This window comes from Lepidochelys kempii, chromosome 13 (assembly GCF_965140265.1).
Source record: "Lepidochelys kempii isolate rLepKem1 chromosome 13, rLepKem1.hap2, whole genome shotgun sequence".
NCBI lineage: Eukaryota > Metazoa > Chordata > Testudines > Cheloniidae > Lepidochelys > Lepidochelys kempii.
In genome coordinates this window covers 13,120,442-13,133,369 of record NC_133268.1, presented here as the reverse complement: position 1 = coordinate 13,133,369, position 12,928 = coordinate 13,120,442, and the positions used below count along the sequence as shown (strand labels likewise).

Genomic DNA, 12,928 nt, shown 5'->3' with positions numbered 1-12,928 from the left:
TGCCAGGCAATGATAGTAGGAAAAATGTGACATTCTGTATAAGGTGGCAAAAGATTACTCTGAGGGAGAACCCGATTTAAGTCAATGGGGGTCTTTTCCTCAGCTTCAATGGGCTTTAGATCAGGACATCAATGCCTGGACACTCACATGTTCATGAATACTCTCATTTTCATAGTGTTTCTGCATTGTCTCTCATTCTGGGTCAGATGCTGCATTCCATGCAAACTCAAAATTCCCATTGAGGTCAGTGGGTATTTTAGATGCACAAGGAATGCAGGACTGGGAGCTTTACTGACAGTCTGTGTAAAAGCTCTTCCACTAAGAAGACCATACACTCTCTTATTCATTAGATTTTTTGTGTGACTGCATTGGCTCTTACTTCACAATGGTAAAATCCCACTACCAAGGCCTCAATTCAAAGCCCACTGAAGTCAGCAGGATCCATTGACTTCAATGGGTTTTAGATTAGATTCTAAGGGTGAAGTCAGTGGGACTTTTGCCATTGACTTTAATGGAGGTCAGGATTTTACTCTAAGTATTTTATTTATAAAACGCACAGGTTATTTCTAGCTAATGCAGACTACCTTTAGGATTCTGCCAGGCAAAGCTAACCCACCAGTTTCTGTGACTCCAAAAAGCTTAACTTTGCATATAATAATTATAACTATTTAAAGAGAACGTGTGAGCGTCATAGTTTGAAAACCCAACCGTGAAAAAAATCCAGCTAATATATTAACTTTTATTATGTAATGCAACATAATAAATAAATCTATGAATTCATACGACCTGTACAAAAAGACATAAAAGTTAGATACCAGCTATTTGGATGGAATATTTGCTAAACAGATGATTTATAATTATATACACATTTGTGGAGTTAAGGAAAAAACATATGGTACCTTTAACACAACAGAAGACTTGAAAAATAGACACAATTAAAAACAAGGGGTCTTATCTCCAGCTAATAAAGTAGTTATGTCTAAGGAAGGCATCCCTTCGGTTTTTAATAAAGTGGATATTATCAATCATGTTAATTAAAGTTGAAGAACAAATGGGAGCTTTCCTGCAGGGCAAAGCTGTTTTGAAGAGATATGCTGGACTGATCACTTTTAACCCTGATAAGCACTTTTTTAGTATTATAATCTGCACTACATGTCCAATTAACATACAGCTTCTTAGCTTTCAGTAGGGTAGTCTTCATTATGATCATTGACTGAGAGTAAATATCTTGGTGAACCATCCAACCCCACTACATGTAGAAGAGAAATAAAGTCAATCACTTATCAATAATAATAATAATCTTTCTCCAGAAAATTGAATAAATTATGTCTATAGTGTCCAAAAGAACAAAAATATGTATAACCAAATATGTCAATATACAGTTCTTTGGCAGCAACACGCTAACTCTTGATTGAAGTCTGAAATCAAAATCTCCTAAATTATAGACCCAGTTGCCAGTCTTTTAAAAAGAAAAGAAAATCCACTTCTCCCACGAATCCAATAAGTCCAGTAAATGAAATCTGAATAAATCTTGCAGGCAGCTTTAGACTGTAACATTAAGCATAGATATTTATGGTCTGCTTTAAGTCTTAATCCAAATATACTGTATTTAAACACACAAAATTCTGTGAAACTTCATAGTAGTTCAGATAGGGCCAAAATCCATAAATAGAATCCATATTCACCCATGAGAAACCAATAAAGAAACATCAATCCCAATGATGATAAAATGATCTTCAAATAGCAGAGGCAATGACTGGTCCACACCTGGATGGATGTCACAGGGAAGTTGACTTTTACAGAGGGAAGACCAGAAACCCAGAAAATGTAGAGTACTGCCATCCACCAACCAGATTACCTTTCTCTAGTTTCAGGTAAACCTTATCCTCCTTGTCTAGATAGAGCAGGACTCCATTAGTTGCAGCTTCACGAGTGACATCTTTGTCCCCAGCAAAGGCAGAAATTACTGGTTTTCCATTTAGCATTAAATTAACCTACAAGAAAAAAACCCACTGAAAAGTTGTAGTTAACAGAGAAGCATCTGATGACATCAAGTATCTAAAGGGTGGTGGGGCCTGGTTAAAATCCCATTGTTACGCATGTATACTTTATTTCCTTTCAAATGAATAATTAAGGTTAGTATGATTATTTGCTCTTTTGTCAAGTGTATTATTGTTTATGTGCCTATTGCAAGCTCATTGGAGTCAATGGGATGCTGTCCATGGACTTCAATGGGCTCTGGCTCAGATAATATGCTAGTTCCTCTAGGTAATGTGGACTTTCAATTCATGATTATGTACAGGCTTTATTTTTTAAAGGTCTATAGGAGCTCCCTATCCACTGATAATGATCTGGCAAGGTGACGCTGTAAGACACGTGCATCACCTTAGCCCTCTTTGCATGCCTGGATTGCATAGGTCATTTAGATATCTAACTGCATGTACATATCAGTAGAGGAGACAGATTTTCAAAGTATTTAGGTACACAAAGATGCAGATGATGGGATTTTTCTAGTGGGATTTTTCAAAAGCCCTAAGTAGGTTAGGCATCTAACTCCCACTGTAATCACAATATATGGCTCTTCGATTTTTGATTGCAATTTGGTTTTAAAATCTAGAACAAATCATCATCTTCATATGCCGCTCCACTGTATTTCAGTATTGATTCTATTCAAACCTTTGTCGTTCACAAATGCCTAGGCTTCTGAACCTACGCAGATGCAAAGGTGGTCAGAAAATGAGGGAGAAAACACAAATATTTTCTAACTTTTAAATAAATTGGTGAAATGTATTTTTTGCCAAAAATTAGAACATTTCTTAGAAGCCTTAACCGTAATGCAGTCACAGAGGGAGAGACTATGAAATCGTTGTTCATATTAAGTATTCCCTCGTGGTGAGTACTCCCATTAATTTTAATAGGAGCACTTGTAGAGTAAGGCAGCAGAATCTGGCCCTTAATTGGGATTTGCTTATCTTGGAAATCCACTTAATCAGATGTCTCCAGGGAACCAATTTCACTCTAATGATACTTAATGGCACTAACAGATGTTTCAGGGACGTGGTAATTCCAGTTATGTGGGAAGCCTTCCGGTAATTTAGTGGTGTTCAAGTCTGTGTGGGTCTGAGACTCAAAATGGTTTACTCTGTTGGCGCCGCTGCAATAGCATCCAGTCCCTCCTTAGCTGTGATACATGCAAAAAGTGCATGAGGGGTTTGATCACTGCCTGTTCCCTGCTACTATCTTACTCCTTGGGCACCAGCTCCCATGTTGGGCATCTCACTGGTGTCCTTGTCACAGTACTGGAGAAATAGTAGGTTTAGTCCCTATCCCATTGGAGATAATGTGTCCTTCCAATTATTTGAACTTTTAACGTGAAGGGCTTATTAAAGTTCAACAGTTGCCTTGGATGCCCGCATTATTACTGGCTTAAGAATGAAAGGCCATTTACCAGTACAACCTGATTGAAAGGGTCTAATTAAATAGAGCTAAAAAAGCAGCTATGCAAAAGATGCAAACTTTGGACCTGTACTACTCATACTTACATTGGTATATGTCCACTGGATTTAATGGAGCAATTCCTGATCTAAACCCATGGAAGTGAGAGGAGAATCAGGCCCTATCCATGTAAATATCATGACATTATTTTAAAGTGATAAAACAGAGATATCTTCAAAAGTGACTAGTGATTTGGGGTACCTTCGCTTTGGGTTGTGCTGTTTGAGGCACCTTAAAAAGGGATCTAATTTTCAGAGAGTGGGAGAGTTTCAAGGGGTCTCAGGTTGGGCATCCAAAAATTGGGGCACTCAAAATCTCTAGGCACTTTTGAAAATCTTGGCTTCAGAAATTACTCCTAAATATATAATTTTGTTGTGTTTCACAGTTGCAGGCCTGAAACCCACAGTTCTGAGATTTTAGCCCATATACATGAAAAAACATGAAACTATGAACTGAAACTCCATGGGAAACCATGCCGCAATTGGCCCTGCATTGTCCCATAACAAAATTTACATCTTATCTCTTCCTTTGCCAACAGTTGTGTTAAACACATAGACCATTAATGGCACAGTGATTCTAGAACACATTTAATCTTCCATCAAATACACATTTAATAGGGTAGAAAGAACAAAAGTATGAGCTAAATATATAGCCTTTAAATAGATTATGGATGAAATCCTGACCCCACTGACGTCAATGGGAGTTTTGCCATTGACTTCAGTGGGGGCCAAGATTTCACTCCATATCTTTAGGATGAAATTCACTTGTGATACAGAGGATTCTTGTACCAGTCTGCTCCATTGAATCCTGCACAGGGAATGTATAGGCAGTCTACAGGCTATACCACCCAAAGGTGCCCGTGCATCATATACATGCTGCAGAAAGGTCTCCCCGCTCTCGCATAGGCCAGTACAGAAGGCCATGTTCAGGGAAGACCAGAGTTAGAAAAGAGGCAGATTAAAGAGAAACCACAGATCATGTTTTCCATGGATCCAGTGGTCTCAATGAAAGCTTCAGTCACTATTCCAGCCCTGGCATATCAGCTCTGCGATGAGAGACTGCACTGTAGCCCCACAGTCTGACCCTGGGGTGAATTTCACTCTTTAGGAGTTTAGCTCGCGGCTTAATGGGAGGACGCTCAGGACCCTAGAGGTTGGTTCTCGGGGCTGGTGTGTATGTCAGACTATGAGCTCAACATTGCTATTGAACTGCAAAGAAAAGTATAGTTTTCTGTGTTTTTCCAACATAGCTCAGTAAAATAACTGCAAACCTCTCTAAGACAGTCACCACCACCACCATCATCACTGAAGATTTATAATATCATAGTCGTGGCCCAGTGAAGTTAACTTAAATAGTCCTGGCCCACAGTAAGGCCATTTTTTAAACAGCTACCAGGTGTCATCATGTGGTTTCTAGAAGTTCATGTTAGAAAAAATTACCAAAAATGAAGATGACTTATTTATCCAGAATGTGTCCCCAGAAACCTAGACATCATTACAATGGATTTCACCTAGTTTCTAACTAGCAATATAAGATTGTTATGAGGGATTCACTCAATTGAATTAAATTAAATTAAAAAGTGTATTTTAGTCATGGGTGACCTTTATATTTATTATTTTAAACAGTCTAGCCCAGATCTTCATCTGGTGTGAATGAACAGAGCAATGGAGCTATGGGGGTTTACATCAGCTGAGGATCTGGCCCTACATTTCTATATCCATTAATTTCAGATGTATACACTATACTGTATAATTAAGGAATGTTATACAATAAAGTCACTGGGTTTTTAAATGAACCAAAAAATGCTCTTTTTATGTGAACTGTGTGTAATAATATTTTGTTGTCACCATTTTAGTCTCATTCTAGAAGGCAAACAATTTACATATACGTTTCTCATATTAAATCAACATACCTGGATTGTTTGACTCTGATAGACTTTAATTACATGAAAACTGAAACTGTAAATTCCTTTTCTTGGTGCTACAAAGACAGACTCCAATGTGAAAAAATTGCCCACATTTACTAGGATCTACAAATAAAAATACATAATGGGAATTAATACAATTATTGAATATAAAAGATCAAGGCATCCAATCACATTTTCTCCATCTAACTGCATGACTTACAGAATTCTGTTTTTATTCCTATATTCACGGACATTAAAATATGGCATTTAAAATTATGGGTTGGTTTCATTTGTAAGTCATATTTATCAGTATAACTTAAGTAAAAATCAACTGGCATAGAAATACGTGTCCAACTTGGCTGCCTGTAGATATCTCCAAATATTAGACTATCTGTGGGTACAGTTATTAGGGGGATGGCATATCTTCCCATTAGTCCCACAATACCTTCTCAAAACACCAATAATTCCCGGAATAACATATTAGCATTGGCCAATCAGTACTGGTCAAGGCAATGCCATCATCCCTGAAAGTATCAAGCTATGAGGCAGTACGTATATGAATGACATAATTCATGACATTGGGTTGAAGGTGGATTGAGTTGCCAAAATACCTGACCTACCTATTTTAAACAACCCTGGATTTACAAATATGTGCTATTTCTCTTTTCTGTTGTATCTCTAACTGAAAACACTCTTCTAACAACTTAGACTTTCTTAAATGGCTAAAGGCAAGTAACCAAGGAGAAGACATTAAACAATTACAGCCTTCACATTTTAAATATCTTCTATAATGAAGTGTCGTCCTTCTTCTGAATTATTTATCCTTTATTTTAATTTATATTTTCAAGATCTCTTAAAGAAACAGACTTCTCAAATAATGGGAATAACCAGGAAGTTTGCTTAATTCTAGCATTCTAAATTAAACTATGTGAGGTATCTTGATATGATATAGTAAGGAAAATAACTCTCAATCTCAATTATTTTGGATCTGCTCTAGCACAAGGCTGGTAGATGAAACAGGAATGCAGATGTGTGTGTATTCATAGGTATGACTGAGATGAAAATAGTAGTATTACAAGTTGTGGATTTTAGAGGGGAAAAAATCATTTGAAATTTTGTGAACTAATTCCCAAGAATTAATGAAACAATGTTGAAACTTTGGGTGCATCAGCTGCATCTGAGAAAACACCTTTTAAACCTCTCCCTGACTTTCCTTTCACTTAAAAAGGGCTAACTCTCAGATGCTTTGCACATTTCCAAGTCTCCTACACATCCCCATAGGTCTTCCTGTATCCTGAAAAGATTATTGACAATGTGGTGAATAAAACTCAAGAATTCCTGGCACATTTTGTCTTTACTTTAGTGCAGAAAAGCCTAGTTATTGCTCATCTCTAGGCTGAGTATAGGAGTCTCTGGACCTTAAAAAGTGTAATTTAGTAGGATCAATTAACCAAGCAGCTAATCATTCCAAGAAGCTAACTAGGTTTCATTAACTATTTTATATACTATCCAAGGGCTGAAATAAGTCTTTCTGGTTACAGAGTAGGAAAGGCAGCTCACAAGACTTAAAGTAAATTTCTGAGTGGAGTTGACTTCACATAATGACTATGTCTATCTCAGCTATATTTATCATTTATCCTAAGACACTTATTTAAATTGTGTGTGCTCAGATTTCTGTGAAGGAGACCTCCCTTCTTATTTATAACTGACACTAAGGTTCTAGAAGAACAGCATGATCTCTTTTAAATCAAAAACCTCACAGTGTTTTGTGTTAGTTTCTGGTTTTTAATTTAAGAGGAATTTTTTTCAAATATTATTTTATTTTGTCTGCAAAGACTGCTCATCCACTGAGGTTATGTATTTGGCGGGGGGGGGTTCATTAGGGTTGTAAAATATTTAAAAATTCAGACAAATGATTTTAAATATTGTAGGGATGCAACTAAGATGTGATAGGTATTTTAGAAAACTATATATGTGGCCTGTGTTTTCAGTATTAACTAAATGTAATCCATACAAATGATACATTATTGGCACTGATTTTCCTTTCCACCTTCTCTACTGCACATGTGTATTCTGAAATAAGGGGACCCAAAAGCTACTCTGTTGGGGTGTTATTGAAACTGTAGGTAGGCTGCAAACCTCAAGGGAGCTCCCAGTCTTCTTGAATACTCCCCTCTGGCTTTACAGTGCTAAATGAAACGATGTTTGATAAACTTAACTGAAATACCACAGGATCATAACATTTGAAGAGCGTCCACATCAACAGTGCGAGCTGAAGGCTTTTTAAAAATGTAAATAAAGTCTCGGTTCCCCCCTCAGCTAGCTGAAAACCTGCTGCTTGTCTACATTGCCCTCAGTCGAGCCTTGAGATACACGCAACTTTTTAAAAGTACTTGAAGGCTCAATGCGAATTAGTCTTGGCTGCTGCTTTGGACTTCAGAGCAAAGCAAAAATACTCCTGCCTGGTCTGTGCCGGGCTGGCATTTAAATGAAGACAATCTTGATCGGGTGAGATGACTAAAGTATCAGACTCCAGGGAGTGCCGGAGACCCAGAAAGTGCGGGTCTGAAATACACAGCAACGGCCAAGCCTGCCGCCGGAGTAACTTTCCCGACGCTCACTTTCAGCGGGGACCCTGGATTTGAACACGCTCGCAGCTTTGCTCGCACCTGTTGATGAGCCCCTTTATTAGCCGCCGTCTAGATCCCGGCTGGCTCGCAAGTCCCCTGGCCAGGGAAGTGGGTGCATCCTGAAGCAATGGCTCCTTAACACTTGGGCAAACACGGGTTCCCTAACGCCTCGCCTGCCTGCTTGTGTGGGATCGATTCAAACCACGCACGCCCCGAAAACACGGTGCTGGGGGGAGGGGGGGGGATTTTCTTTACCTGGTCGAAGTAGATGATCCGGGTTTTGTTGCTCATCTCCGAGGGCTCGTGGTTGGTGCTCCTCACGGCCGAGAAGGCGACCTTCGAGTTCGCCGCCCGCACCGAGATGCCCAAGGGAGAGGAGGAGGCGCCCTTGGCATCGGCGGCCGGGTTGGAGTCACAAACCACCAGGCATTTCCCTTCCAGGACGATGGGCTCGGTGTCGTTCTGCGCCCAGACCGGGAGGCTGGGGAGAGCCAGGGCCAGCATCACGGTCGGGACCACGGCCAGCGCCCTGGTTGAAGCGCCCATGTTCAGCACCGTCGGCAGGCAGCGCAGCCTGGCTTGGAGCGCCCCAGCCTCTCCGTCCACCTCCCCGCAAGCCCGGCAGCGGCGGGGGGAACCAGCGCCCGCCGCCGCTTCCCCGCGCGCGGCTCCAGCAAGGCTGGGGGGAAAGTCAAAGTCTTCCCCGCTGCCTTTTTAAAAGCAACAAAAAAACCCAACCCCAAACCTTTGTCCTTTAACGGTCGCCTGAAAATACCCCACCAAAGCAAACAAACACCATCCCCGCTTCCCAGCGCCCCCCCGTTTGGCTTCCCCACCTCCACATGTAAAAAAAAAAAAAAAAAAAAAAGCAACCCGAAGGTGAATTATTGATGAGCGAGAAAAGCGCGAGAGATCACGAAGAAATAGAAACATTTGCCGTGGCCATGATTCCCTCTGTCCGACCCTGCTCGCCCCCTGTGGGGCTGCTGGGGGCGGAACGGGGCTGCTGATTCCAGAGGCGGGCGCTCACCCCCAACGCTGGCCCAGCTTCGGTGCCTGATATCACCGCCGGGGCGCTCGCAGAGCGGAGTTTTCTCTCTCTCTCTCTTTGCCACGCTTCCCAGAAGAGCTATGTCATAATAAACCTGCCCAGCTATCACCTATCGGAACTGCGAGACTACAGTAATACATGAGCCACACACACACACACACACACACTTGTCCCAGACCTAACTTCTTTCAAGAGACTATAAAGCTTACGGGAAAACAATAAACATTTTACACCCCTTGAATACGTGCAACGTATTTTTATTAATAATTATTATTGTTTTCAAAGGGAGAAAGGGAAACTATTGACCTCAAAGACAATGAAAAGCTTCCTGGAATACAACTTCCAAAGAAGGGAGGGATCCGCCAGGACCATGGTCAAATGATGCCGTGAAAGTGCAATGGGTCAGGAATTTATAACACAATGGCATGACTTGATTTTCACTTGAGCATCCTGCAGTGCAGGCTTCTGCCGTATACACCAGGCAGATGTGCTCACACTCCTTCATCGCAGCATGTGAAGGAATGCAGCCCTACTCAAAAACAAATGAGGACCAATGAGGGGCTAGAAAATTAACATATTCTTTTGTATTTCCCATCTCTGAAGATTAACGTCCCTGGAATTTACCTGATGGCGCTGCCAAGTGGCTCCTTTTGGTAATGTTTTTATAAGAGACATTGCATATGAGTTGAAGGGTATTTTTTTTTAGTGTATCCTGAAAGGATAGATATAGGGATGCTAGGGGAGTAGGCAAGTGGCATTGCCTCGGATTCCCTATTTCAAGGTTGTTTTAAACCTGCCTGGGTTTTGTTTCCTGGAGCACATATTTCCTTGCACTTTCCTCCAGGAAATATTTCCTCCATTGATATTCTAGCTGCAGGACCCCCTAACTATTCTGGCCATTGGTTTAAAAAAAAGTGCAGTCCTTCTAAAAGCTGAACAGGATAAAATAGATTTTCTTCCATAACAACAGCACACAAACAGTGGCCATTGTGTATAGGGTGAGTCAGAACTATTTTGAGAATATCGGTACAGCATATTTCTATGCACTTAACATTATGGTAGCACACCAGTCTTTGATCAAATTGTTATAAAACAATAGCATTCATTCCTTTCTTGTTCAGTAATAATATTTTGTCTGGCTCCATCTTTCCTATCTCCTAAATGCAGGGGACCCCTGGATTGGATTTTGACTCACATGTCAATGGAAGATTTGATGCCATTGTGTTGAGCAGGATGGTTGGGAAACTGACAGCTCAACTGTTGGATCAGCTCAGTTTGCAAGCAGAAGCTGGCTACAGTCTTGTGACAAAAAGACAAAATAAAAGGGTTCAAGAAGCAAGAAGCATTTCAGTATTTGCTGAGAAACCTTCCTAAGTCTGAAAAACTCACCATTTGCTGAACCTTAAGGTCTTCTCAGGGCAAACACTATGGAGCAGTGTTTTAGGAAAACATTTTGGGTGTATTGACGTCAATGGGACATTAAGTCCACAATTGTTTGCAAAGTCTTTGAAAAGCCATAAGCATATAAAATGCTTAGATTTTAGACTCCTGAACTTTAATAACCATCCAGGAATAAATGTCATTCTTCATAAACTACAGAAAGCAGGACTCAGATTTAAAGAAGTCTTAGCGTTATTCTTTTCAAACCACATGTGGATGCCTTCTCCTTAACCTGACACTGACAGAGATGAATAGGACAGCCAAATTGAGAAGAGCCAGAAGCAGTAAAAGACAAAAATGAAAAGGAGATGAAGAAGACTCATACCCAAATATTGCTCTTTAGGTAGAAAGTGTGTCTGCAGCTGAAAGGTTCTTACCACATGGCAACATCTGTGTAGTAGATTCTTTTGCCAAATACTAGAGCTGTGTGAAATATTTTTTCTGTGAAATTATGCACATGCAAAAAAAATTTACAATTTCATTTCACCACTCCCGCGAAAAAGTTATCTACTTCATGCCGAAAACAATGTTGTAGTCCAGGAACATACAGAACTAGTCAAAAATACAGTGGAAAAGTTGTGTTTTTTTTCCAAAAGAATACTATTTTGAAATTTCAAAATTTTGAAAAGTTTGAAAAATCCATCAAAATTTCCAAATATTGAAAAAATAGGAAAATATCTTCATTTTTTCCCATTGAAAATCAAAATATGTCAACAATAATTTCCATTGGAAAAAATCAAATTGAGAAAATTTTGACCAGCTCAAGTGGAGAGATCAGAAATAGGAAAAAAGGAGGACAGAGATGAAACCTTGTTTATTGTACTGGTCAGCATAAGTAAAGACATCATGAGAAATAAGAGAGTGAGGAAGATAAAATATGACCCAACATTTAAAAAGTTGGTTTCCTTTTCCTTTTCTGAATCTGCAAATTGCAGGCACAAATATTTGGAAGCTCAATTTTGGAACCACAATTTTCAGATTCAGCATATCTCACCTTGGATGTCTAAATACGTAATCAGACAGAGACGAGCAGGCACAAAAAGGGAAGCTGGATTAAGGTTGGTCTGAAAAACATAGGCATAATTTACCTTCTATATTCGGGGGGCAGCTCCGGTGAGGCCAATGCCGTGCATGGTGGGGGGGAGAGAATTCCATGCCTACGTGAGGCTTGCAGAACTCGGCCTGCCATGGGGTCGCCACTGGTCTGTGGGGCCAGGCACCTGCCCCGGTGTTTGTTCAGGTCTCGCACATGGACACGGGGGGGGACTTAACCAGGACCATAGCATGGTTAATGCAAGAAGCCCCCAGCTGTGGGGGAGGGCTGCTTCAAAAGACCTGGCTGGAAATCATGCAGCCTCCAGGGGCTCGGGGCGGGGCTGCCTCACTGTTGCGTATGGGTTTCCTGTTGATTTAGAGCTGGCCCCATGCTCGGTCACTTGGTGCCACCGGGCCCCCTCCCTGCATGGCAGCTGGCAGAGCCAAGCCAGTCGAGTGACCTTGGAGACCGGAGGAGTTGTGCTACGATCTGCACCCTGTGGGAAGAGGCAGGAGCAACAACTGGGCACGGCAGGGCGGTGCTGCTGCTTTTCAGGAGAGGAGACTGAGGGCAAGGAGGGGGGTCATTGCCTCGGGGCGAGGGGGCATGACTCGAGCTGTTCAGTTGGTGGCCAAACCTTTAAATTGTGCCCCCACCCACACACAATGTACATAGTATGATAGTGCCCCCTCCACCAGGCAAGCGAGTCATCAGGCTAATCAAATGGGAAATCAGGCGAGGAGCTGCCGAGCATGCAGCCTGGCCTCTTCGGGCCCCCACGCATCCACTTGGGACAGGGGCCCCACAGGGCCTGTGCAGCCCCCACCTTAGCAGGGACCAGGGCAAACAAGAGGGCAAAGGGGTCAGGCCAGTGCCACAGCCAGCCCCCACCAACACCCTCCACCTCAGCAGCCTGCTGAGTGCCTTGAGCTCATCACCTGGCAGCCCTGCCCCAGTCACCCACCCCGCACCCTGGGGTGCCTCACAGGCCCCCCTTGCCCAGGAATGAGGGAAGGATCCAGGGGCCCTGGTTGCCAGTGCCAGGCAGAGGCAGACACTGAACCCTGGCCCAGCCATTACCTGACCACGGCATTGTCCAGGTGGAAAAAAAGCAGCACTGCCGAGCCCTGGTCCCTGGGGCCCATACTTCAGGGGGCCCAATAGCCACAGATCACGAGGTGAGGCGGCTCGGAGCAGGAACGGCCATGAACCCTCCAGCCTCCTCCAGCTGCACTGGGAGCTGCCACCTCTTGGGACCAGCCTCTTCTCTTCACCCTCCACCTGGTGACTCTGCTTTGCCTGCTGCCACCTGACACTACTCCGCCTGTGTGGGGGCTGCTGGCCGGCTCCCAGCATGGGACTCCTCATCA

The 12,928-nt window shown here is 42.2% G+C and overlaps 1 protein-coding gene across 2 annotated transcripts; it reads right to left on the bottom strand.

Annotated features, from left to right (window-relative positions):
* Positions 1 to 789: 789 nt before the first annotated feature.
* On the bottom strand, positions 790 to 8,784 carry CBLN4 (cerebellin 4 precursor). Of its 2 annotated transcripts, XM_073308902.1 has the most exons (3): positions 8,287 to 8,784; positions 5,408 to 5,524; positions 790 to 1,994 (listed from the first exon to the last, which is right to left on the bottom strand). In XM_073308902.1, exons 1-3 carry the CDS (start codon positions 8,575 to 8,577, stop codon positions 1,797 to 1,799), a joined length of 606 nt encoding a protein of 201 aa, XP_073165003.1. In that variant the 5' UTR covers positions 8,578 to 8,784; the 3' UTR covers positions 790 to 1,796. The 2 variants fall into 2 exon arrangements, with proteins under 2 accessions (XP_073165003.1, XP_073165004.1); XM_073308903.1 differs by lacking the exon at positions 5,408 to 5,524.
* Between the last annotated feature and the right edge of the window lie 4,144 nt (positions 8,785 to 12,928).